This window comes from Somniosus microcephalus, chromosome 17 (assembly GCF_052327205.1).
Source record: "Somniosus microcephalus isolate GS21.2 chromosome 17, FLI_Smic_1.0, whole genome shotgun sequence".
NCBI classification, from domain to species: Eukaryota; Metazoa; Chordata; class Chondrichthyes; order Squaliformes; family Somniosidae; genus Somniosus; species Somniosus microcephalus.
In genome coordinates, this window is record NC_141003.1 from 88,343,037 (window position 1) to 88,370,356 (window position 27,320).

The 27,320-nt window shown below is 44.7% G+C and overlaps 2 protein-coding genes across 2 annotated transcripts in view; one reads left to right on the forward strand and one right to left on the reverse strand.

The window, feature by feature from the left end:
• The window catches only part of elapor2b (endosome-lysosome associated apoptosis and autophagy regulator family member 2b), a 153,116-nt gene extending 140,797 nt beyond the window's left edge, over window positions 1-12,319 (forward strand). The window contains exons 19-21 of the mRNA XM_086010868.1: window positions 1,328-1,506; window positions 5,744-5,909; window positions 8,637-12,319. Coding sequence (XP_085866994.1) covers window positions 1,328-1,506; window positions 5,744-5,909; window positions 8,637-8,696 — 405 coding nt within the window. The 3' untranslated portion in view covers window positions 8,697-12,319. The remainder of the gene's footprint in view (window positions 1-1,327; window positions 1,507-5,743; window positions 5,910-8,636) is intronic.
• Window positions 12,320-14,619: 2,300 nt separating this feature from the next.
• Window positions 14,620-27,320, reverse strand: part of LOC147105918 (metabotropic glutamate receptor 3-like) — a 189,926-nt gene continuing 177,225 nt past the window's right edge. Inside the window, exons 6-7 of the mRNA XM_086010837.1 lie at window positions 21,451-21,625; window positions 14,620-15,349 (exon numbers count right to left, since the gene is read on the reverse strand). Coding sequence (XP_085866963.1) covers window positions 15,273-15,349; window positions 21,451-21,625 — 252 coding nt within the window. The 3' untranslated portion in view covers window positions 14,620-15,272. The remainder of the gene's footprint in view (window positions 15,350-21,450; window positions 21,626-27,320) is intronic.

Genomic DNA, 27,320 nt, shown 5'->3' on the forward strand with positions numbered 1-27,320 from the left:
AATTCGCAAAAGAAAGACTTTGCATTTCTACAGCGCCATTCCCGACCTCCGGAAATCCCAACGTGCTTCACAGCCGAATGACTTATATTCATGTAATTCTCTCTCGTCTTTCCTGCAAACTGCAGATGTTGTTCAGCATGATAACCACAGCAGATTCAGGATTTTGCTCCCTATATTTTCTAGTGGTAAGGGAGGGGGATCCAGTGGGTCTTGGATCTGTTTCATCCTGAAAGAGACATTGAAGAGTGTCAGCTTCCCTCTGATTACTCAGGCACTTACCCTCAGTGATGGGACATACTTGCTGTGGTCAACCTCAAAAACTGTGATCTTCCAGAGATAAGGGAGTCCCACATGTGACGTAGAACCATAGAAATTTACGGCACAGAAGGAGGCCGTTCGACCCATCGTGTCTGTGCCGGCCGACAAAGAGCTCTCCAGCCTAATCCCACTTTCCAGCTCTTGGTCCGTAGCCCTGTAGGTTACGGCACCTCAAGTGCATATCCAAGTACTTTTTAAATGTGATGAGGGTTTCTGCCTCTACCACCCTTTCAAGCAGTGAGTTCCAGACCCCACCACCCTCTGGGTGAAGACAGTTCTCCTCAACCCCCCTCTAATCCTTCCACCAATTACTTTAAATCTATGCCCCCTGGTTATTGACCCCTCTGCTAAGGGAAATAGGTCCTTCCTATCCACTCTATCTAGGCCCCTCATAATTTTATACACCTCAATTAAATCTCCCCTCAGCCTCCTCTGTTCCAAAGAAAACAACCCCAGCCTATCCAATCTTTCCTCATAGCTAAAATTCCCCAGCCCGGGCAACATCCTCGTAAATCTCCTCTGTACCCTCTCTAGCGCGATCACATTCTTCCTGAAATGTGGTGACTAGAACTGCACGCTTCATTGTGTGAAATATGTGTTCTCTGTGCAAACTACTGCTGTTTAACCTGACATTGGCACCTAAAGTTTTTCCATCAAGTGCCTATCAAGGAGAATGACTCTGCAATCGTCGTATGTTTTCTAGGATCTGGGTGCAACATTACTCGGGTACCCTGGTGACCATCTTCCTGGTGCGTTACGTATAATGGTTCTTGATTCCCTCGTAGCTCAGCCTCTGCACACAACAATCTTCAGCGCATTCATTCAAAACTTGAACCGAAGGAAGTTAGATGCCCTGGAATGACGATCTCTTGTTATAAATTCTTATTTTGACGGGGGTCGAAATGCATTTTTCAAGAGTGAGGAAGATAGACCACCTGTGGCCGGCAATCTGACATTTTCCTGCAACCGTTATAACTGTAAAAAATAATAACTTATTTCTCATTTAAAGGAAACCACGTTTGTGTGGAGGGAGCCGAAAGTCTGCATTAAAGGCGTATCTCTTCCTGCAAAAAGCATAGCCAATTGTGAAATGATAGATTTTTGGCTGAAAGTTGTTGTAGGAATCGGAGCTTTCACTGCCGTCCTGCTGGTAATCTTAACCTGCTATTTCTGGAAAAAGAACAAGAAGTAAGTGCCCACCAGATGAGGTGAATGTGTATAGAACTGAATGGTGGCAATTATTAGATGTTATTGAATACTTTATTTCTAGGAAGATGTAATCATTTACTAAGTTTTGCATAAGAATATTTAGGAATCAGGAAAGGGTATTAAGCTTGTCCCTTTTTTGTAGTAATTTTCAAAACTAACATTTGGGCAATCATGTGTATGGTTTGACTTGTAGAAGCACAATATACAGGAAACTCTTTTTTATACGGGACCGGCGTGGTGCCGGTTTATCAAAAAGTCCGGATTACAGAGAGGTATAGTAAAAGGTACGAGAGCCCCGTACACAGCAACAAATCCAGGCTTCCCTGTTGCTTAGCAACATGTGTAGGAACCCCGGTTACACAGCCACAGATCCAGGAACGGCCACTAATATGAAGTAAAACTTACCTGAACCTACTGAATTTTGCCGGTTAACAGAGATTTCCGGTTATTTAGGTGCCGGTAAATCGAGAGTTTCCTGTAGTCGACCGATCTCTGCAGAACTGATTTGATTGGAATATGTCACAACTAATCAGACTGATTGTGTGTCGAGCCACAAGGTTGAGATGTTGAAAGACCTTGCTGGGGGAAAAACACTTCACATCTCCAATTGCGAAGTCATTGCAGAACATTTCAAATATTGAACCCAGAGTCGGAGAGGGCTGCAGAGTGGTGCAGAGGAGCGCATGCGGCGCTTTGATTAAATTGACAAAGCTATTTGTGTTAGTGGTTTTTGGTTTGGGCAAGATTCCATAAATCTGGATCAACCACATCGATTGCAAATGGAGTCTACTTGAGCTTCAGGATTAGTCAAATGTGCATTTTCACATAGGCAGAATTTTGAGTGATTGGTCTGGTTACACGGGACCGTTGTCCTTCAGTCAGAAACAATTACAAGTAACTATTTTGATCGCAAGTACAAGTAAAATAAAGTTTTAAATCTAATAAGTAGTTGCATTTGCAAAAGCAGAAACACCACTATTTTAACCATAATGTTTTAGTATCGCTAATCTGGTTAAGTGCCGGTGCAGTGAGCAGTGTCATTGCTCAGAGGGGGCATTGAGTGGCAGAGCAGGATTTGTTCTGGGGGGTCCTTTTCACATTGAGGGGACAAACCAGATGCCTGGCACCTGATATTCTATTTGGGAGCAGCGATGGCAAAATAAAGTATAACATTAATGTTGAACACAATAGGATCCTAGCTCTACAATCCAGAACTTACAATTTGCCATTTTCAAAGCATGATCAATTTCCTTAATTTACAAAACTGCTAGTGTGTACGATGAGTTCAGGGTTCTTGTCTTTTGGCTGGACACACAACACACGTTTGAGCACAAAATTATTGCACAAATGGCTAAAAGGGTGGGGGTGGGTGGGGATATGTGCAGATGTTCATAGAGTCATAGAGTTATACAGCACAGAAAGAGGCCCTTCGGCCCATCGTGTCCACGCCGGCCATCAAGCTCCATCTATTCTAATCCCATTTTCCAGCACTTGGTCCGTAGCCTTGTATGCTATGGCGTTTCAAGTGCTCATCTAAATGCTTCTTGAATGTTGTGAGGGTTCCTGCCTCTACCACCCTTTCAGGCAGTGAGTTCCAGATTCCAACCACCCTCTGGGTGAAAAAGTTTTTCCTCAAATCCCCTCCAAACCTCCTGCCCCTTACCTTGAAACTATGCCCCCTGGTTATTGACCCCTCTACTAAGGGGAAAAGTTCCTTTCTATCTACCCTATTTATGCCCCTCATAATTTTGTACACCTCAATCTGGTCCCCCCTCAGCCTTCTCTGCTCTAAGGAAAACCACCCCAGCCTGTCCAGTCTCTCTTCATAGCTGAAGCGCTCCAGCCCAGGTAACATCCTGGTGAATTTCCTCTGCACCCTCTCCAATGCAATCACATCCCTCCTATAGTGTGGTGACCAGAACTGCACACAGTATTCCAGCTGTGGCCTAACTAGCGTTTTGTACAGCTCCATCATAACCTCCCTGCTCTTATATTCTATGCCTCGGCTAATGAAAGCAAGTATCCCATATGCCTTTTTAACCACCTTATCTACCTGTCCTGCTGCCTTCGGGGATCTATGTACATGCACACCAAGGTCCCTCTGATCCTCTGTCCTTCCTAGGATCCTACCATTCATTGTGTATTCCCTTGCCTTGTTAGTTCTCCCAAAATGCATCACCTCACACTTTTCAGGGTTAAATTCCATTTGCCACTGTTCTGCCCATCTAACCATTCCGTCTATATCGTCCTGTAACCTGAGGCTTCCCTCCTCGCTATTTACCACTCCACCAATTTTCGTGTCACCTGCGAACTTACTGATTGTACATCCTACATTCATATCTAAATCATTAATGTACACTACAAACAGCAAAGAACCCAGCACTGATCCCTGCGGTACACCACTGAACACAGGCTTCCAGTCATAAAAATAACCTTCGACCATCACCCTCTGCCTCCTGCCACTAAGCCAATTTTGGATCCAATGTGCCAAATTGCCCTGGATCCCATGGGCTCTTCCCTTCTTGACCAGTCTCCCATGTGGGACTTTGTCAAAAGTCCTACTGAAGTCCATGTAGACTACATCAACTGCACTACCCTCATCCACACACCTAGTCACCCCCTTGAAAAATTCAATCAAATTGGTTAGACATAATCTCCCCTTGACAAAGCCACGCTGACTATCCCTGATTAATCCCTGCCTCTCCAAGTGGAGACTAATTCTGTCCCTCAGAATTTTTTCCAATAATTTCCCTACCACTGATGTTAGGCTCACTGGCCTGTAATTCCCTGGTTTATCCCTACTACCCTTCTTGAACAATGATACTATGTTAGCTGTTCTCCAGTCCTCTGGCACCTCCCCTGTGGCCAGAGAGGTTCTGAAAATTTGTGTCAGAGCCCCTGCAATCTCCTCCCCTGCCTTACACAGCATCCTGGGATACACCCTGTCAGGGCCTGGGGATTTATCCACTTTTAAGCCCGCAAAACCGCTAGTACCTCCTCCCTCTCGATACTAATTTGTTCAAGTATATCACAATCCCCCTGCCTGATTTCTATGCCTACATCGTCCTTCTCCATAGTGAACACAGATGCAAAATATTCATTTAAAACCTCACCTACATCTTCCGGCTCTACACACAGTTTGCCACTTTGGTCCCTAATGGGCCCTACTCTTTCCCTGGTTATCCTCTTGCCCTTAATATACTTATAAAACATCTTGGGATTTTCCTTTATTTTGCCCGCCAGTATTTTTTCATGCCCCCTCTTCACTCTCCTAATTTCTTTTTTAAGTACCCCCCTGCACTTTCTATACTCCTCTAGGGCTTCCATCTTATACTTGTGATTGGGAAAAAGTTAGCACCCCTGTGCTGTAAATTCAGTGGTAACACCCCAAGCAGGAGGCGGGGCTACTGGAAGCGTCCCCCTCCTTCCTGGAGCACTACCAGTGAATTTCGTGGCGCTACGTGCAACAGCGCCACGCATGTCGGCACATCGCGTCGCGTCATTGCAGACCTCCCTCCCCTGATTAAAGGGGAGGGGCCTAGCGCTGCACGCACCGGGGCCCTGCCAGACCACTGGGGAGCGGGCTGCCAGGAAAACAGCTCGGCACTCGAGGAGGAGCGCCGGGCTGAGCGATCACGGCCGGCACCACGCAGACTAAAGGGGACGGGGGCAGGTGCTGGCAGTCGGCCAAAAAAAAATGGCCGCCCGACACCTGCCCTTTAAGTAGCGCTGCTGCAGTCGGACATATCGTCTGGCGATAGGTCAGGGGGCGCAACCAGCTACCGCCGCCATTAACCTCCCGCTGAATTTCGCCCTTTGCTTTTTGCTTTTAAAAGGATTAAGTTGAGTTGCACCGTGACGTGCAATTTAAGTCAAAATGGTGAATTTAGTTTAGTGCTGAATGTTTCTGTTTCTGTAAACGTTGCCGTATATTCTTAGACGGGGTGATCTTGCCTCTAAAACAGGAATGTCTGAAAGGAGGAAAGATCTGATAGCTGCAATAGAGATCCTTGCTGGCCAAACCTGGAGTCCTCCATTGAGCAATCTGCTGCATTGCTAAAGTGTTGCATGGGCGTGAGATCAGCACTTTGAAATGGTTTACATTAACGGGGAAACCACCTTATTAATCCTGCAACCAAAATATTTGTGCAAGTTTCCCCCCCCCCCCCCCTCCCACCTCTCATTTTCTCAGCCTGGTCTTTCATTTGCCTTTTAGGCTGGAGTACAAGTACTCTAGGTTGGTTATGAATGCTAACTCGAGGGAAGTGGAACTTCCTGCAGCTGACAGCTGCGCGATAATGGAAGGAGAAGATAATGAAGATGACATCGTCTATTCCAATAAACCTTCTTTGCTAGGGAAGCTAAAGTCCTTAGCTTCAAAGGTGAGCAGCAGCCGTACTCTTCATCGTGTAGCTGGATCAGATTGGCTAGTTGGTGCAGTCTGGGTCCATAGGGAAACTGGCAGAAGGAAGAGGCAAGGGGTGAAAGCGAGAGCAGTGAAGTGAAGAGGTACAGTTGTATTGAGAGAAAATAGTTAAGAGATAAATACATGAGGGAGAAAGGAATAGAAGGATCTGGTGATGGGGTGAGATGAAGAGGGGCGGGAGGGAGGCTGGTGTGGAGCAGAAACACCGGCACGGAGTAGTGGGGCCGAATGGCCTGTTTCTGTGCCGTACACTTGATGTAATTCTACGTAATATATTTATACAGATGTAAAAGTAATTTATAAATGAGATTTGTGTGTGTTTGCACACGCATGATGCAAAATGAGAATTTTTACAATAGGATTGACTAATTTTAAAGTTACTTTGTTACACAAGGTGAAGAACTATATTAAAACCTAGGATTCATATTAAAACATAATTATATTTTAAATGTTTGAAACTATAGGACACCTTATAGAGGGAGAAAGGGTTACATTTTGAAACTGGCCTCAAACTATTTTTAAAAAAAAATCATAGATTGGAAATCCTCCGCGAGTTATTCAGATCTATTTCCTGATCGCACTATTGCCTCAATCCATTCACATCAATTATTTGGGTTATTTCTGCTGATTTGTAATTAAAATATCGCAAATACATTTTTTTTTACAGTAAAACCACAGGCGTGTATAAATTCCGATGCTTGCACTGTGGTGTTTGTTAAGGTCACGCTGATGCGTGACAGCACGGGAGGTTTTGTTTGGGTTCCAAAGGAAATAATTTACAGACGGGTAGAAAGTAGCATTTTTGGGGGGAAATGCAGTAGTTACAAGTTATATACTTGCCAATTTCCATCCTGCACAAATCACTGACCTCCAACATGTTTCCTCCATTTCTGGGGGAGCCACTCTCTTTTAAACGCTACCTTGCAGATGAAACTGCAGATCACTAAATCTGAAAATTTAACCAGAGTCGTGACTGAAATACAGCAGGATTGAGTGAGGTAGAGGATTGTCAGCTGCCTGTATTTAGTATTTCTATACTGACTGACACAGCTGCTGTAGCTTCTACTTTAAAAAAAAAAAAAAAAAAAAATTCAGAGTCCCGGGGTCGATTTTCATTAAGCTGTCGGGAAGGAGGCGGGACTACAACTTTCGGGTTTTAGTCCCGCCTACATCGACGTCCGGCCAATCCACGCGATTTTCCCTTGATTGACCTTGTTGAGTCCGCCCAGCGGGCTCAGCAGGCCAATTAAGGGCCACCCGGCAACAGGTGACGTCACAGGCTGAAATTTCATCTGTCAAGACGTGTTGACAGATGAAATATCAGTGTTTCACAGCTGTTTGAAGCTGTCAAACACTGACAGTCTGACTTCCAACCTGAGTCCTTCTACACAGACTCAGTTAGAACTCTCACCGGCACTAAAAGCTGAAGGCTGTCACTTTTGACAGATCGCAGCCATTCTGCTTTCAGTGCCGGCTGAGTGATGGACTCCCGACGCCTACAGGAAGAAAGGCTGTTAATGTAAGTACAAGTAATTTAAACTTCTTTACACACTTTAGACACACCAAACACACTTACCTTTGCACTCATGCACCCATCACTCACCTGAACACCGACATCGCGACCCCTCCAAGTCCTTCAACCCGACGGCCCGCCTGCTCTAACCTGGCGTGGTTTGGAGCCGTCGGGAATCCCACACGACACCCCTCAAAATAGGGATTAGGCTAAAAGCTGCCTGTTAACTACCTGTTAACAGGCAGCTAATTGGCACTAATCCCTTCCCGCCTCAGGTCGGCGGGTCTCAGTGCGGGGCAGGTACCCGCCTCCTCTGAAACTTACGTGGAGGTGGGTTTTGGGCGGGATGGTGTCGGGACCCCCGAATTCGGGATTTCATCCCCCCCCCCCCCCCCCCCCCCCCCCAACGCCTGAAACCCCGCATCACGGCACACTGAAAATCTAGGCCCCAGGGTTGAAAGTAGCTTCATGTATTTGCAAAATGTATTTTTAACGGGCTAATTATCCAGAAAAACATTTAACAAAATGTGATCTCCTCATAGATTGATTATTTTACTAATACACTCTGATAATAAATGGCATTTAATTTTATGATGTCATTAGTCGATCTCCCATGTTTTGCACCTGGAGAATTGAGACCACCTGCAGTATTCAACTCAAACTGTGTTGGAGGGTGTGGAGATAATTGGACCAAGGCTGGCTGGGTGGGTGGGCAGGGGGGACAGGAGGAGGATTGGCGAATCAAGGTTGGGGATAGAGAAGGATGGAAGAGTAATGGGATGCAGCAGCAGGGCGGCGGTTCCATGGTCGGGGGATGCAGAAAAAGGGTGGGAACAATGTGTTGGTCCATGGAGGGGGGAAAGTAGATTCGAAAGGCCCATCAGCACGGTGGGTGGGAGGAGAGTTCAGGTCTGATAACTCTTATCAGCGCGGGGAAAATGTCACCTGAAGACGAGAAATCCTGAGAGCAAGTTAAACCTGTGACTCTCCACTGAGACACGAGCAAATCAGAAGTTTTATAATGAAGAAAAACCAAAATTTTCTTCCAATTTGTTTGGGGAAAGTTTTAATTTCCTGTTGCTGCTTTTAAGTCATGCCATAAGGTAGTCCAACCAAATCAGCAGAGAAGAGTCTAGTCGTTAATTTTTTCAAAACTTTTTGTTCTACAAGGACAAAGATGATATTTTTGAGTCTGTTCAACTCAAGTCGCCAAGATCTCGCAATATATGAAGATAGAAAGTTGGCTTCGGAAATGTTGGTGGTGATTGCAACAATAAGATGCAGGATCCCATGACAAAACTTCTTAAATACTACTGTACCTGAAATGCTTCTCAAAAGAAACATTTGCAAACAGCCACTGTTTGATTGCCTTATTGTGCTGGACGGATGGAGTATCAGACAAGAGTTGCCAAAAGTGATGAATGCCTCTGGTTGCCAAACTGACAACATATATCTCAGGAAGAGTTTACATTCATTCTTATTGATAGTTCGCCAATACGATTGGACATTTTTGTGCATGTTTTTCTTTGTGATTTGTGTGGTTGTTGAGGTTATTTTGTTTTATTCCCCTTTTATCATCACTGCAGTTAATTCCACTTCCTAGGTTTTTAAATATACCTCTTGCTGCAACTAGAAGTTCCACAATTTAAAATGCTATAATATATATTATATTTATGATATAAAAAGCCGTAAATAACCCAATATCTCAATGATTGAAATAATCTTGTAATGTTTACAAGACAGTGAACATCTTCTAATGTATTTTTTAAACCCTCCTCCACCATCCCTTCCCGTCGCGTGAGCAGGATAAAGCGTTGTTACTTACTGCAGTAGTAGCGCTTTGTTCTAGGAAGGTAGGGTTTGGTGAGTCTGCATTGAAAGTTATTCATTCTGTATATTATTTTAAAAAATTGGGTGTTTGTTACTGATTTATGTGTTTGGCTGTGATCAGTCCTGGTGTCTGTCTGCCTCGCGCTCAGTCAGTCTTGCCAATTATGTGATTGATTTAAAGTACATTTTCTTGAGTTCAAATAGCTTTAATCCACACTGTCCAATTTTACCCTGATGCCCGCTGAAACCCATTTATTTTATTCCCTAAATGTCATTCTGCGGGTCATCACTTCGATCATCTTTTAAGAAGTTTTAAATTTTACTTCAATGTTTACTAATGCTCCCCACCTGTCGACATGCTCAAATATATCAAGTTAATTACTTTCAGTTAATAAAAGTGAAATAATACTAATGAATAGTTTATTGGAAAAGTGATACTCTAGAATTGACCAGAATATAGCTACCAATAGTGTACTTCATTGTTCTAGTAACTGTATAAAGAATGTCCCAGTGATCCAAAGCAGTTTGAAAAAAGTTTCATTAACAAGGGCCCTATTTTTATGAGTTGTATGTTGTAACAGTGATCACTGTCGGAAATCCAGAAGCGTTGGAGCAACATTTTGCCAGGATGGAATGTGCCTCTCTCTTCGGCACTGACTGTGGGTTTCTCCTCTCCATGTTCACAATCACATTTTTGCACCTCTGTGAATGACGTGCACAGCATATAAACCCGGTTCAGCAAAGACTGTTCAAGCGATGTGCTGGACATTAATACAGAAATCAAACTTCAAAGAAAATTTAACAAATAGCTTCGCTGCAATAGGAGCTGGCTAATGAATGAAATGGGCTGGTGTGATGTGTGGGGGGATTCATCCTCTGCAGATTATTGCTACCAACAGCCACCAGGAGGCAGCAAGTCTTATTAAAACCATTTTCGAATGCCAGCAACTGAATGCATTAAACAAACAAAATGCTTTAGTTCATCAAAGCGCTTGATGCTACATTCCCTGCTTTTTTTCTCCAGAATTGCTGATGGTATATTATATTTAGCAGTCAGATTTATGGTTCAACAAACCTGTCGGCCAAATCAAAGTTTGACTTGCTTGTGAATTGGGCATCCGAGTCACAAACCACACTTCAGTTGACTGGCTAGAGACAACAACAGACACAACTCTTTTTTATTTAAAAAATAAATAAATAAAGCTAGCCAGACCAAAATGTCTCTTTGCAAGGCGGCGCTCTGTTTTGTGTGTTCGGAAGGGAAGACCTCGATGAACATTTTGACCCTCCGTTCTGACAGCTGTCATGTAAATGAATTAGTGATTTGATATTTTAAAACTGTGAAATAGTGTTGCACTATTTGAGGTAAATATGAAGGTGAAATGTTCCTTTGAATTTAGCCTTTGCAGCAGTTACAGGCGGGTTACTGAGAAATAACACACAAGTGCTGCAGCATTTCAATAGTTTAAATTAAGGTACAGTTTAATTAGGTGTTGCAGTGAACTATAACAGGTTGCGGATTATATACATATAATATGGATATATTAGTTTTACGAATGTTTTCTGACTACTAAGGGGAATGGTGTTTTGTTTGTCATAGTTTTTTTGTTATTCAATAATCAACTAATTAGCTATCGAATGGGACTGGAAGATTTAAGTGTTTAGAAAACTTTGAGGCAAATCAGAATACTTTTCAATGCACTTAGAAAACTGGAAATGAAGAATGATGTTTTGAATTATGCCCTATGTTACACCCTGACTGAAAGCAGAGCTGTTTGGTCAGATAGTAATTACAAACGGTACTTTTGCTACACACCAACCACAATTGGACACAGGAGGGCAGAGTTTCCACTTTGGGCGTAATCGGCGATTCCGGCGCAAATTGCACCCAAAATTGCACCTGGTTTAAAATCCCCCCCCCCCCCCCCCCCAGAGTTTCCCCTCAAATTCATTTGCATATCGCCGAACGTTAAACCTGCCCTGAACCAGCACAATCGGGCAGAGTGTTGAAACATAATTTAAAAAAAAATTTGCTTTATAAAATATTCCATGACACATTTAATAATGATAACTTGGTGCAGTTTGATTAATGCAGCTGAAAATGGGTTTATCACAAACAATAATCATTTTAAATCACCAGTGTCAATCCCGCCACCTGTGATAACCCGATTTTAAATGACTTTTAAAAAAATATACAAAACTATTTTCTAGTTAGATTGGGGTGCAGTAATCAGTTCCATAGTAAATTTTTAAAAAAATCATTCAAAACTTTTTAAAACCTGCCCATTAGTGTCCTTGTGCCCAAATGTTCCAATTTAATTTTTGGAGCCTCCTCGAAGGCTCGTAAACGAGCGCAATTAGTGGAAACTCGCCGCGGTGATTAATTCACCCGGGGGGGGGGGGGTCAGTTTATTGGGCGGGGCCAGCTCCCAATGCGATGTTTTTAAAACTGGCACAAAAGATCGCGGAAACTCGAGCTGCGCAGAACATAATTTGCGCTTAAAGTTCCGTGATCTTTTGCGGCGGTTATGCCGATATCGGGCGGGGGGGGAGGGGGGCGCGGGGTGGAATTGCGTTGAAAAACCAGCGCAGTCGAGCGGAAACTCCAGGCCAGGAACACTGCATAAAATGATATCGTTTTGTTTTGGGAAACTGTGTGCTTAGTTTGAATAAATCGCAATCTCCTTCTGAATATTACTTGCACTGTTGGTACTTGTTGCTTTAAGCTCACGGCTGATTTTCTTTTCCCAAATGCAGTGAAGCATAAATATATAATATAGAGAAAAGCATTTTCCCCATGTGCAGATGTCTGGCGCTGTATTAGAGCAGAAGATGGCTCCATTTAAAATTCTTTACACGTGTTGTACATTCTAGTTTTCCGAATCTCTGCATTGTATGTATATTTTGTACTTGTGTGTTGTATGTTTTTTTTCCTCCAAGTTGTACAATCATTGTTAACCAAAGTAGTAACGATGCTTTGGTGTCATCTTTCTTAAATAAATGTGAGCAGTTTTGGGAATCTTTACAGCGTCTTTTGTCCTTATTTCTTTTTAAAGTGAAAGAAGCTTTTTATAGTCAGATATTTGGGGACAAAATTATAAAATGTTTTCTTGAAGCTATTAATAGTTTAACCCTTTGACCTGTTTGGATGCTATTCCACTATATTTTGTTGACTTTAAAATAAAAAGGGAAAAAACAGCAAATGCTGGAAATACTCAGCAGGTCAGGCAGCATCCGTGGAGAGAGAAACAGAGTTAACGTTTCAGCTCGATGACCAAGCAATTAGGAAAGCAAATGGTATGTTGGGCATTATTACAAGAGGATTAGAGTATGAGAGTAAAGACGTCTTACTGCAATTATATAGGGCCCTGGTGAGACCACACCTGGAGTATTGTGTACAGTTTTGGTCTCCTTACCTAAGGAAGGATATACTTGCCATAGAGGGAGTGCAACAAAGGTTCACCGGACTGGTTCCTGGGATGGGGGGGATTGCCCTATGAGGAGAGATTGAGTAGACTCGGCCTATATTCTCTAGAGTTTAGAAGAATGAAAGGTGATCTCATTGAAACATACAAAATTCTTACAGGGCTTGACAGGGTAGATGCAGGGAGGTTGTTTCCCCTGGCTGGGGAGTCTAGAACCAGGGGTCACAGTCTCAGAATAAGGGGTCGGCCATTTAGGACTGAGATGAGGAGGAATTTCTTCACTCAGAGGGTGGTGAATCTTTGGAATTCTCTGCCCCAGAGGGCTGTGGAGGCTCAGTCGTTGAGTATATTCAAGACAGAGATCGATAGATTTTTGAATATTAAAGGAATCGAGGAATATGGGGATAGTTCAGAAAAGTGGAGATGAGGTAGAAGATCAGCCATGATCTTACTGAGTGGTGGAGCAGGCTCGAGGGGCCGAATGGCCGACTCCTGCTCCTATTCTTATATATGTTCTTATGTTAACCTGACATTTTATCGCCACAGATGCTGCCTGACCTGCTGAGTGTTTCCAGCATTTCCTATTTTTAGTTCAGATTTCCAGCATCTGCAGTATTTTGCTTTTTGTTCTGCAGAAGGGTGCGGAAAGGTCATGACCTGTTTTTTCTGTTTACAGGTGATGACTGACCACCTACTTATTTTAATTAACGTTTTTTTTCCTTTATTGATGCGATGGATTATTTCATGAAAGAGACTGAATTTATACAGCGTCATTCATGATCTCAGGATGTCCAAAGCGCTTTACAGCCAATGAATGCAGCCGATTTGCGCACAGCAAGCTCCCACAAACAGCAATGTGATAATGACCAGATCACCTGTTTTCAGTGATGTTGATTGAGGGATAAATATTGGCCCCAGGACACCGGGGAGAACTCCCCTGCTCTTCTTCGAAATAGTGCCGTGGGATCTTTTACGTCCGCCTGAGAGAGCAGACGGGACCTCGGTTTAATGTCTCGTCCGAATGACTGCGCCTCCAACAGTGCGGTGCTCCTTCAGCACTGCGCTGGAGTGTCAGCCTAGATTTTTGTGGTCAAGTCTCTGGAGTGGGACTGTGAACCCACAACCTTCTGACTCAGAGGCGAGAGCGCTGCCAGCTGAGTCACTGCAGACACGGGGTAGGGGCTTACAGACGGAATTCCAGAGAGTTGATCCTAGACGGCTGAAGTCATAACCGCTAATAGTGGGATGGGAGATACAACAAAAGGCCAGAATCAGAAGAACGTAGAGTGTGGTGGTGTGGCGGGGGCGGGGGTGGGAGCGGCGACGGGGGAGGGGGGGATGATGGAGTTAGTTTCTGTTGTATGGAATTTGTGTGCTGGCCAAAGACTCTGGCTTTGCTTTGCTCAGTGTTTAGCTGGAGTAAGTTTTGAATTATCCAAGACTGGATGTAGGTTGAGCAGTCTGACCACACACGGCCAGTGGAAGGGTTGAAAGAGGTGGTAGAGAGGTAGAGCTTGGTGGCATCATGTGGAAGCTGTCCCATGTCTACAGACAATGTCAGGATGCCACATGCCGATGAGGGAGAGGAGAGAGTCCGGGATGGATCATTGGGGGACTTCAGATATGATGGTGTTGGGTTGGGAAGAGAAGCATTGCTAGCGTCGCCGTGGTTACGAACCATGAAAAATAACTTAAGCTGGAAAACTGACTCTGTCACTTCTTTCTATGTTCGTACAACGAAGAACTTTTTATTATATCGTTTAGCTCAACCAGTTACTCATCATCTTCAAACGCTCCCCTGCCAATCTATTACCTTTCTACCGTGTAAAAATATTTACTGCTACATTCATAATTACAATAAGATTATTTTATGTATTAAGTAACAAAATGACTGAGAATTGCCAAATAAAATAGCTGTTTATTGTATATGACCAACCGGGATATCAAGCCATTTAAAGGAAAAATTAGTACACAATTTATTTAACATTGTTTTTACAGACAGCTTGTTAGACAGAAGAGCAAGGAATAGCTTAGTAATGAGTTCCATCAGGTCTTATAAAAATCTTAGACAGACCCATTGAGAGAATGCTGCATAAATAAGAATGTTGAATACTAAATCAATTCCATCAGTAGTCAGGTGTTTATTCAGTTTATTTTACAGTGAAGTTTTCATATTGTTTTGTGCTGTTCGAACCATAAGTTACATGACGTAACTATCTGTATATACAACCTAAAAATTACTACGCATTCTAGTGTAACTACATCAAGGAAGGGAATAAAACCTCCAAACTTTAGAATAGTCAGTTTGCCATATTGTCATACAGTACTTGCCCTAAGTAAACAGTTTATAACAATGTATGTAAATAATAGTTATTTACAGGATAAAATACTATTAACCAAAAAAAAACAAGAGCACTATTAGTTATTTACAATCCTTAAAAATAATTTAATACACTGTTTCTACAAAACGAGTTACTGGTTCACCATAGCGCACGTTGTGTGCGACCCTGAACAGTACAACAGGTTGGGACAGTTGAATTAGGAAACAATTTCACAAGGATGATGTTGTTGAGTCTAGAATTTCTCTTCCATTGCAAACAGTAGGAACATAATGAGCACTGGCCGATGCTGAAAAGCAAGAGTATCACGGCAGGTTACTCCACGTCTCCTTTGAAATGTAGAAAGAAAATCATCCAACATAAATCTGTAACTTGGTCAGCAGTTTTCTCCCCTGTCTCCTGCAGGCACTGGCTCTTGTTGGCGTGCCGTTCCACAGGCCCCAAGAGCCTTCCACTCTCTGATTTCTTGGCATGAACCAAGCCCCCGCGAGCGTCAGCTGGCTATTCAACACCGGAGAGCACCACAGACGGGGGGGGGGGGGGCCCCCAAGTCCACAAATGCCCGTTTATCATTGAGGAGTCACTGCATGGTGATTCGGGGGCCTGAATACGGGCCAGGGTTCCCCACGCTAGCTCGAGGGTGCTGCGACCAGGTCTAGACTTCCAACAAACTAATGGGTAAAATACAAATCTCCCAAATATTAATTATTTATATATTTTTCTTGGTAAGGTAATATTGGGTGATGTGCGGAGGAAAAAATAAGGAAACCAGTCTCTATTTTTTATTAATATAGTATTTTTGTGTAAGTGGCTACAATCTTGTGAGAACAAAATAGGTTTTCAGCGGATTGTTAGAAACCGCACTGATATAATTGTAAGAACTTCGTGTTTTTTTTTAAGTTGCACAATACTAAGGCCTTGAAATGAATCTATAGTTACTACCATATAAATCGTTAATCTGAAATTCCTCTCGCTGCTATTTTAGTGGAGCAGTTAACCCATTTATTTAGTTCTAAATAGCAGAAGGGAATTACAGACGAGTGTTGTGTTCCTGTGCTACTATCCCACAGCATCATTCAAGTATTATTGAATTTTGTTTTAACTCCAAAAGCATCAGGAGTCAAAAATGGTCACTGTCCTGGATAATATTGTTCACTGAAATGCTTTTGAAAAATGTTGCACCAACAATACTTATTTACAATGCTGATACGAAGCAAATTCCTTTCAGTAAAATTCATCCGATGATAGTTTTTCGAACAACAGCAACAACGTTAAGGTAAAATCCTCTAAATTGCTGAAAAAAACTCACTAATTGCTCCTCAGGTGCTGAAGTATTATAATTTGCTGGGTTTTTTTCCCTCCCAACTTTCCTTACCTTTCATCTGTTGGAGCTGGTGACTGTCGGGTAAATGTTAAGTTGTTGGATGCTGGTGATTACAATTCAGTGAACTGATATCAGCACCAATGTCCGCGCGCCCGCTTTCTTTCAATATGCGGTCCCTTTAAATTTCTGCGCACCCGCGGTATTCACAATGTAAAAGTCGGCAAGCGTCCTGTGCGTGACCTTTCAGATTACTGCGCGGCCGCGTGTGGCCAAGGTATTGACTTGGATAGAGAACTGGTTGGCAGACAGAAAGCAAAGAGTTGGAATAAACGGGTCTTTTTCCGCGGAAGTGGCAGGCAGTGACTAGTGGGGTACCACAGGGATCAGTCCTTGGACCCCAGCTATTCACAATGTATATTAATGATCCAGATGAGGGAACTAGATGTAATATCTCCAAGTTTGCAGATGACACAAAGCTGGGTGGGCGTGTGTGCTGTGAGGAGGATGCCGAGAAACTCCAGGATGATTTGGACAGGTTGGGTGATTGGGCAGAAGCATGGCAGATGCAATATAACGTGGATAAATGCGAGGTTATCCACTTTGGTGTCAAAAACAGGAAGGCAGATTATTATCTGAATGGCAATAGATTGGGAGAAGGGGAAGTGCAATGAGACCTTGTGTCCTTGTGCACCAGTCGCTGAAGGTAAGCATGCAGGTGCAGCAGGCGGTTAAGAAGGCAAATGGTATGTTGGCCTTTGTAGCGAGAGGGTTTGAGTACAGGAACAAGGATGTCTTGCTGCAGTTGTACAGGGCCTTGGTGAGACCACATCTTGAGTATTGTGTGTAGTTTTGGTCGCCTTATCTGAGGAAGGATGTTCTTGCCATGGAGGGAGTGCAGCGAAGATTCACCAGGCTGATACCTGGGATGGCAGGAATGACTTATGAGGAGAGATTGGGTCGATTGGGCTTATACTCGCTGGAGTTTAGAAGAATGAGAGGGGATCTCATTGAAACTTATAAAATTCTAACAGGACTAGATGCAGGAAGGATGTTCCCGATGGTCGGGGAGTCCAGAACCATGGGTCACAGTCTAAGGATAAGGGGTAAGCCATTTAGGACAGAGATGAGGAGGAATTTCTTCACCCACAGAGTGGTGAACCTGTAGAATTCTCTACCACAGAGGGCAGTAGAGGCCAATTCATTAAATATATTCAAGAAGGAGTTAGATATATTTCTTAAGGCTAAAGGGATCAAGGGATATGGAGAGAAGGCAGGGACAGGGTACTGAATTTGGATGATCAGCCATGATCGCATTGAATGGCGGAACAGGCTCAAGAGGCCGAATGGCCTACTCCTGCTCCTATCTTCTATGTGGCGCACTTTAGTGAGAACACCTGAGCAGTACTATTTGGGTTAAAGCAAGGAACACCCACAAAGATGTTCTAGTCTGACAGGATCCATATCTAAATTGCCAAACAGTGGAGACACCAGAGCAGGAGAAAGGTACTTTTGCTTCTCCTCCAGTATTTGATGGCCCGTAACCCAAATGCTTAATTTATTTGTGCAGATTTCCAGTTTTGCTGGTATGGCCAGCTGCCATCAATTAGCAAAGGACAGTCACAAAGGGGGTGATTTTGCCAGCCCTGGGGAGGCGGGACTGCTGGGAAAATGGCAGAATCTGGGGGCGGGTACCCATCCTGCCCCCAACCCGCCTCCGTGCCATCCTCCCAGGAGATGGGTAGCCGACCCGCGCCGGGAGCTGCCTCCCCGAGGGTGGAAGGGGATTAGTTTCAATTAACTGCCTGTTAACGGGCATTTTTTTTTGAGAATCCATATTTTCAGCCCTGAAGTGTGGGCTTCCCGAAGGCTCCGAACCTCGCCGGGGTTAGCGAGGCGGGCCGTCGGTCTGCGGGGGTCGGAGGGGCCGAGATGTCCGGTGTGCAGGTGAGTGATGGGTGCATGTGTGCAGAGGTGAGTGTGTGAGGTGTGTGTAAAGTGTTTTAATAAGTTTTACTTACCTTTACTTCTTCCTGCAGGCTTCCTCCCTTCAGTTCTCAGGAGTTCCTCAGCTCACCGGCACAGGAAGCAGAATGGCCGCTGAACTGTCAAAAGCTGCAGCCTCTGCTTTCTGGTCAGGAAGGTTTTCTAATTGAGTCTTGAGTAAAGACACAACTTAGAAGACAGACTGTCAGTGTTTGACAGCTTCACAGAGCTGACAAACGATGACATTTCATCTGTCAAAAGCTCTTGACAGATGAAACGGCACTCGCTGACGTCACCTGTAATTGGCTTTCCCATAATTGGCCTGCTGAACCCGCTGGGCGGGCTTAACAAGGTCAATCAAGGGAAAATAGCGTGGGTTGGCCACAAGTCGATGGAGGCGGAACTAAAACCCGACAAGTGGGAGTCCCGCCTCCAAAAGCTCCCTATTGGCAAAATCCAGCCCAACGTTTCCCTTAATACGTGCAACATTTTCTAAAACTTGAAAAGAAAAAGCCACTATTAAAAAGGCCTATTGACTCAAAAATAAAAACAGAAAATGCACAGCTGGTCAATCAGCATCTGTAGAAAGATGGGTTAATGCCCAAACTAAACCATGACAATCAGATGAGGAAAGAAAGTTGTCGGCAAATTTAGGACTGATGTCTCTTCACACACAGAGTGACCAAGGTACGGAATGGACTTCTTTCTGGGCAGTGGAGGTCAAAGCGTGTTTAGGAGACAGTTGGATACTGTGACGGGGAGTGTGAGGTCTCTCTAGATGCACAAGTTAATGGGGGAGAATTGCCTTCCTCAAGCGGTTGGAAGTGGGTAGTGGCGTTCCACAGAGTTCACCTAGGGGTCACTTTTATTCACTGTATGCATCAATGATTTGGATATAGGGCTAGAGGGAGTGGTGTCCAAATTTGGAGATGATACTACAATAGGAGGCATAGTAAATCATTCTGAGCACCAAAGAATGCTGAAATAGGCAAAAAGAGTGGCAGATGGAACTCAATGTCAATAAATGCATATTTTGATTAAAAGAAAAATCATTATTATACTTTGGGGCAAAGCTGGGCGGTGTGGAAGTGCGGAGAGATTTGAGGGTTCAGGTTCACGACATTAGAAACAGCACCTCAAATGGATAGGGCCATAATAAAGCTAATGGAATATTGGGTTTTATGGGAAGAGGTATAGAGTATAAAAGTTCGACATAATGGTGAACCTACATAAAACCTCAGTGAGACCACAGGTGGAGTACTGCGTGCAGTTTTAGGCTCCACGCTATAGGAAGGATGTTGAGAGGCTGCAGCGCAGATTCACTAAGATGCTGCCTGGTATGAGGGAAAAAGTCTTGGAGAAAATGGGGCTGTTTTCATCACAACAGAGGAGGTTATGTAGTGATTTGATAGAGGGTTTAAAATTATGAACCGAGGACGGAGTAGGTAGAAACAGATTGTTTTCAGTAAGTGAGGGGGTCTAGAATGAGGGGACATAGATACAAGATTGAATTCAAGAGATTTAGGAAAGGGAGCAGGGGAAAAGTTTTTTTTTAACACCGAGGTTTGTGAGGCTGTGGATTGCACGACCAAGGGTAGTGACTGAAGCAGAGTCCTTGTCAGTGTTTGACAATAGGTTGGCTAGCTGGTTGTAGGAAAGGGGAATATAGGGATATGGGAACAGAGCGGGCACACGGGATGAGGACTAGAATCATAGAATCACAGAAATTTACAGCATGGTAGGAGGCCATTCGGCCCATCGTGTCTGTGCTGGCCGAAAACAGCTCTCCAGCCTCATCTCACTTTCCAGCTCTTGGTCCGTAGCCCTGTCGGTTACGGCACTTCAAGTGCATATCCAAGCACTTTTTAAATGCGATGAGGGTTTCTGCCTCTACCACCCTTTCAGGCAGTGAGTTCCTCCCTCTGGGTGAAGAAAGTTCTCCTCAACTCCCCTCTAATCTTTCTACCAATTACTTTAAATCTATGTGTACTGCTCATGTGGATGATCAATACTAACACGGACTGGTTGGGCTGACAGGATGCATAAACTTGGGCTTGTATAGAAATTTATATATCGCCTGACGTAAGAAAACTACTAGGCACTCGGTCTAAGTATTAAACAAGGCTTTAATCAACTGTTTTTCAACATGGAGATCTAGTTGTGTCCTTCACTAGTTCCTGTTAAGAATGTCCTGAGCAAGCTGGGCCCATGCCCGAGTATTTATCCTCTCCCTGGACAGCGCCACCAGCAGGCCGCCCGGTATTATTTCATAAGTCATTTCCACATGAATGCCAAGATTCATGTCAGTGCCTTTCATGACCTCAGGATGTCCCAAAGCGCTTTACAGCCAATGAAGTACTTTTGATGTGTGTTCTGTTGTAATTGATGTTGTATAGGAGATTGAGGGGTGATCTGATTCGAAAGGGTAGATACGGTGAAACAATTCCCCCTGGCGAGGGAATCAAGAACAAGGAAACATAATCTTAAAATATAGTTAGGCCCTTCAGGAGTGAAATCAGGAAACCCCTTTTCACACAAAGGGTAGGAATTTGGAACTCTCTGCCCCAAAGGGCAGGTGATGCTCGGACTATCGAGACTGAGAGAGATAGATTAGATTTTAGTTGGGTAAAGGTATCGAAGGATGTGGAGCAAAGGTGGGAGAATGGAGTTGAGGTGAAGGTCAGCCATTGTCAGATTGAATGGCTTCCTCCTGTTCCTATGTTCCACTCGTTTGTCGACTTGGCCAGAAATGCTGCACGACTTGCTGTGTACTTTCTGACCCTCCACTATTCCCATTAAACGGGCTGATGCCTGTTAAGAGAGTGCACAGAAAGATTTAGTACGTGCATCTTAAGTGTTTGTGTGGGAACCGTACACGGTCGGGAAATATACCCTGAGACAGAGAGCAAGAAAATACCTTTCTTTTGAAAAGTATTTAAATTACTGAAGATATTGGGGAGTGGTGTTTAAAGTTTCGGGGGGGGGGGGGTTTAATGTGGATTTTTCAGGGTTTCAGTGGCTCTTCTGCCAAAGTTATGGGGACGAATGGAAAGACCCCCAGAATTCACCCCCTTTTTACTTACAGTGCGAGTGACTGGTGACAGTTCCGCTGACACTGAACCTGTTCAGGGTGAGTCTGTGGCTGGTCACGTTCTTCTGTGGCTGAAACACAATAATGTGGACCTTGGGCGCAAAGAGACAACCCAGCACCACAAAGCCGCTCAGGCTGACTGAGATACACATGGTGGTGGTCTGAACCTGCGGAACAAGGGCAATTGTTAAACTGTTGAACACGTTCTTAAAGCCTGCAGGAAAACACTGAGCCATAGGCCAAAGTTTGTGAAAGTGATTGTTCCAAATCAGGATTCAGTTATATTTCCTAATTGGGAATCCGGTACAACAGTACCACAGTTAGAGTTATTCTGAAATCAAATTTATTCCTAAAAAAAAAACAGGGTGGAAATTACTGCTAGTTATCTCATCTTTCGAACACTTAGTGTTTGTATCAAATGCCTCGCTACACTATTTTAGCAGAAACATTAACCGGTTTAAAATAAATGGGTTATTGCCTCTTAAAATAGTGGAGACAGCAATTTAATAATAAAGAAAGACTTGAATTTCTCTAGCGCCTTTCATGACCACCGGACGTCCCAAAGCGCTTCACTTTCTGAAGTGTAGTCACTGTTGTAATGTAGGAAATACGGCAGCCAATTTGTGCACAGCAAGCTCCCACAAACAGCAATGCGATAATGACCAGATCATTTGTTATTTAGTGATGTTGATTGAGGGATAAATATTGGCCCAGGACACCGGGGAGAACTCCCCTGCTCCTCTTCAAAATAGTGCCAGGGGATCTTTTACGTCCACCTGAGAGAGCAGACAGGGCCTCGGTTTAACATCTCATCCGAACGACGGCACCTCCGACAGTGCAGCACTCCCTCAGCACTGGAGTGTCAGCCTAGATTTTTGTGCTCAAGTCTTTGGAGTGGGAGTTGAACCTAAAACCTCTGACTCAGAGGCGAGGGTGCTGCCCACTGAGCCACGGCCAACACATAATTGTGTTGAAACTTCTGTATGATAATATTGTCAATAGTAATTTTTACCCTTATATTCTAGGGAGTCAAATTTATGTTGATGCAATGCATCTGATTAAACAAATATTGGTTTGAAGTTAACCAGGTAACATTTTCATTTGCTAATGTTACATAGAAATCCTGATCCAAGCATGATCCGACTCTGTGAGTTTGCCACATCTGGTCATGTTAGTTCTGGCTTCACTTGTCAAAGTGCATTCATAGCAATGTGCTGTTACACACAAATTGTCACCACATCACAGTGTTGCTCCTTACATTGACAATTGAAAAGTCTATCTGTATGTCCGAGTCTGGTACCATGCATAACATTCTTGGAAGATTCAACCTTGTACATATAATAATCCACTGTGGAAACAAACAGTCCTCAGAAAATAATGGAAAGGAGTTTCGACTGAAACGGAAGATGAAGTAGATCACTCTGATCACCACAGTGCTAGAGGAGCCACCCACAAATTCAGACACCAGGGCTATCTGGACACACACATGAACTAGAAGGGCTCTGAGTTTCTGTAAATCAGTAACCCCCCTTTCCTAGAATCCATTGAATGGCGCGGTATTGAGCTGTGAAGACCCGGGAGGTCCCAGTTACTGGTTTTTGCTGGGTTACATGAATTCAGCACGAGTACCAACAGAGTTACACAGTTGGCCTCCAGTGTCCTCGGATTCTTGCTTTTCCTCTATTCGGTAACGTGTTAATCTTGTGAGATTCCTCTGATCACTATTTTAACAAATGGGATAACACCTGTGTTAAAAATTCAGACAAAGGAATTTCATACAAATGTACTGATGCATGTGTTACTGCTATCACACTGAATGCATCTGTTCCCACTTCAGGTACAGTTCCCACCACTCACACTCTCTCCGCTTATCCCGGGCCGCCTCCTATATTGGGCAAATAGAGTCATAGGCCTAGAAATTCGGTTGGTAGCGCCAGCGATTAGCGCCTAAAGAGCCCGAGAATTGGGGCGTTACCCAATTTTCAGGCGGGCGTAGTGAATATAGCGCCACCTCCCATATTGAGTATCCTTTTAGCGCCGGCGCTAACTCTTTGCGCGCACCCGCGGGCGCAGGCAGATCATGACATCATTTCAGTGTACAACGCCTTTTTGGCGCCCCGGACCGGATATTCGGTGGCGCCCGCAACCTTTCCACCTGGCGCTATTAGTGACAGTTGGATGGAGTGTTCCCAGGCCCTTCTCGGACTTGGGGGGCGCTATTTAAAGGGGACAGCACTAGTATAAAAGCTGCAGCCATTTGGGCTGGCCATTCTGATCGTTGCTGGAGAGAGTTGCTGACCTTCTGTTGGACAGTAATTTTCTCATTGAGCCTTCGGAGGCACTGGCACTGGCAGCTGGAGGGCCCGGCTCCCGAGCTGGTGATGCAGCATCTGAAAGCAGGGAGGTGGAAGAGTGGCTTTAGTAAAAGGACAGCTTGGCAGCAATGGATGCCAGATTGCGGCAAGGCTATGACATGGGTCCACAGTGAGAAAGCATGCTGGCGGGGGGAACAAGTGGAAGGAGACAGTTGTATAAGGTGAGAACCTTAGCATCGCTGTCGACAATGGGGTCGGCAGCTGCAGTGGTTACAGGACCACTCAGACGTCCTCCAAGAATCTGGTGGACTCTCTCCTCGAGATCCGTGAGAGTGACCACTTGTGGAGGTCCTCCACCGGTGCGAAGCTGGTCTTTGCCAATCCTCGCCAGCTTGGACTGCAGGGGAAAGGAGGGGAAGTTATGTTACCTGATGTCCTGAGTGATCATCTCATGCCCCCCATGGTGGAAGAGCCCTTACATGATGCCTTGAGTCAAATGTGCATGTGTGTGCCCAGAAAGGGCCATGGGTGCTTGCTGGCTGATGGCCAATGGGGCACAGCCCACGCTGTAGCCATAAAGTCAGGTGCAAATGAAGGGATGCAGAAGTTTGCAGAAACAACACCCACCCTCACGACCCGAGTGAGGTCGTTGAATTTCTTTCTGCATTGGACAGGGCTCCTGGTCACCATGCTGCTGGAGTTGACCCTCTGGCATACATCCCTCCAAGCTCGTCAGTAGTCCTTATGATTCGGCCTCCTGCCATTGTCTGGGTAGAGAACATCTCGCCGGCGCTCCACTGCGGCCACCAATTGCTCCAGAGCCTCACTGGTGAAGCGCTCTGCTCTCTGTCTCACCTTCTCCATCTGGTCTAAGTTTTTAGCGCCAGAGAAGGGCCTGCGCCGATTCTGAGGCCTGCAAGGCGCAGAGTGTGGATGCTGAAGCTGACTGACCCACCCCTTTAAGAGCTGGCCGGTGCCTGGAAGTCTCGTGGTCATCGGTAATTGAGAGCACCTGCGCTGCGCCCGTCCGCTCCGATATTGGGTTGCGCCGGAAATTTAGCACCTTAGGAGTCCCGTGTAACGCCTGAATTCGCGCCTCAATCATCTTTAGGGGCGATGCAACCCAATATCGCGCCAGGTGGCGATAAGTTGCGTCTGGCTATAAACTTTGCGCTGCGCCAATTCTAACGCCCCAAGCGGGGCTATACTCAATTTCTAGGCCATAGAGTTATACAGCACAGAAAGAGGCCCTTCGGCCCATCGTGTCCGTGCCGGCCCTCAAGCACTGTCTATTCTAATCCCATTTTCCAGCACTTGGTCCGTAGCCTTGTATGCTATGGTATTTCAAGTGCTCATCTAAATGCTTCTTGAATGTTGTGAGGGTTCCTGCCTCTACCACCCTTTCAGGCAGTGAGTTCCAGATTCCAACCACCCTCTGGGTGAAAAAGTTTTTCCTCAAATCCTCTCTAAACCTTCTGCTCCTTACCTTGAAACTATGCCCCCTGGTTATTGACCACTCTACTAAGGGGAAAAGTTCCTTTCTATCTACCCTGTCTATGCCCCTCATAATTTTGTACACCTCAGTCAGGTCCCCCCTCAGCCTTCTCTGCTCTAAGGAAAACAACCCCAGCCTGTCCAGTCTTTCTTCATAGCTGAAACGCTCCAGCCCAGGTAACATCCTGGTGAATCTCCTCTGCACCCTCTCCAATGCAAACACATCCTTCCTATAGTGTGGCGACCAGAACTGCACACAGTATTCCAGCTGTGGCCTAACTAGCTTTTTGTACAGCTCCATCATAACCTCCCTGCTCTTATATTCTATGCCTCGGCTAATGAAGGCAAGTATCCCATATGCCTTTTTAACCACCTTATCTACCTGTCCTGTTGCCTTCAGGGATCTATGTACCTGCACACCAAGGTCCCTCTGATCCTTTACCATAGGCATCAATTACAAAGCCTCCGCTTAAACTGTATTAAGCGGGCTGGCTATTTCGAGCAGCTCAAGCAGCTATTTGGGGTCACCTTCCATCAACTGCCACTCGCCCTGCAGCACTGTCCTAATGTATTTGAATCACCCACTTACCAAGTGTTAATTTCTGAAGGAAATTCACAAACGCAGCGGTTCAGGAACTTTGAAATTGACAAGGGCAGGGCAGTTATATTTTTATTACAGTACTTAACGTGTTTCCGCTGAGTGGGATTCAGAACGTGTGATCTGCACTGTCATAAATACTACATGGATCGGAGACACATTAGGATGAGGAAGCAGCAGCAGCAGTTCGACCTTTTCTGTTTCGGGCTTTTAGAGGGCGTTACTTTTGAACAGTGTGATTTTATTCACCCTGTCACGTTATACCGGCCGTCACGTTTGGTGGGCCAATCGCCTTCATTCGAACGCGCCCACTATCAGCGCTGGGGACTGTCACCAGTTTCAGTAAACAAAGTTAGAGTTCATGGACCAGGAAAGAAAGCAAGCAATTTACTGGGCTCATGTAATATGAGACATCTTTTTCCTACAAACTGTGTATTTGTGTCTCAGTAATTAGAAGCTGTTCCGCACTTTCTGTACTTGGCTCCAACATGCCAATATCACCATCCAGGAACCGAGCAGAGATAAATTCAAGATCGTAGCGCATCGAGCAGAATAATCAAATTACTTTACACCTTGTTATTTAGATTAGCGGATAATTGCTGGAAATTCGGGTCTAAAGTAGATACTTTCTTGAGTTCAGCGGCATCAGTCGCTCCCAGAACAGGACCTCACCTCCATTACCTTCTGAAGTTGACTCAGACTGATTAATATCTACTTACACAATAGCGGAGCCCAGGGGATGTAACGTTGGCCCTGAATTTCCGATCGGAGGCTTCCTGCCGGCGGACCTACAAACCTACCTGCTGGTTCTGTAGACACCGAGGCTTCCGCTCCTGGGCCTCTCCTCTTCGAATTGCACAGAGGCCTGCGTATCCCGGGAGCGCAGGCGGTTCACAAGCGCCCCTGGGATCACGTGGGCTGGCCCAACCAATGGAAGAACGGAATCCCCATTCATACTTTTGACAGTTCTGTACGTGCAGAACCGTCAAAAATATGAATGGGGATGACTGCAAAAATGCACCAACACACTGAAATAAATAAAGAAGAATCATTACATATATAAAATTAATTAAAATGGCACAAAAATGTAATTTATTGATTTTTTAAAAATATGTTTTAACAGGGCTTAATATAACCGTACCTTATTGGACAGGGTTTTTAATTTATAAGTGAGTGATAAAATCTTACTTTTCTATTTTTTAAACTCTTATGCTGGTAAATGCAGGCCTTACTTCTGCTTTTACCAGGCGTAAGAATTTCACGGCCTCTCAGCGAGCGGAGGTTGTGCAGATAGCGCATCGCTCCACCCGCAGAGGCCCATCGCCCGGGCAGGCGGAGGATCTGTCAAAAGAATTCTTCACAGATCGCAAGTTCCGGGTTTCAGCGCCTGCGCTTCGAATGCCTAAACCCAGAAGTTGTGCGGCCCCTGTGGGCGCGTAGACACCTCGTACACAT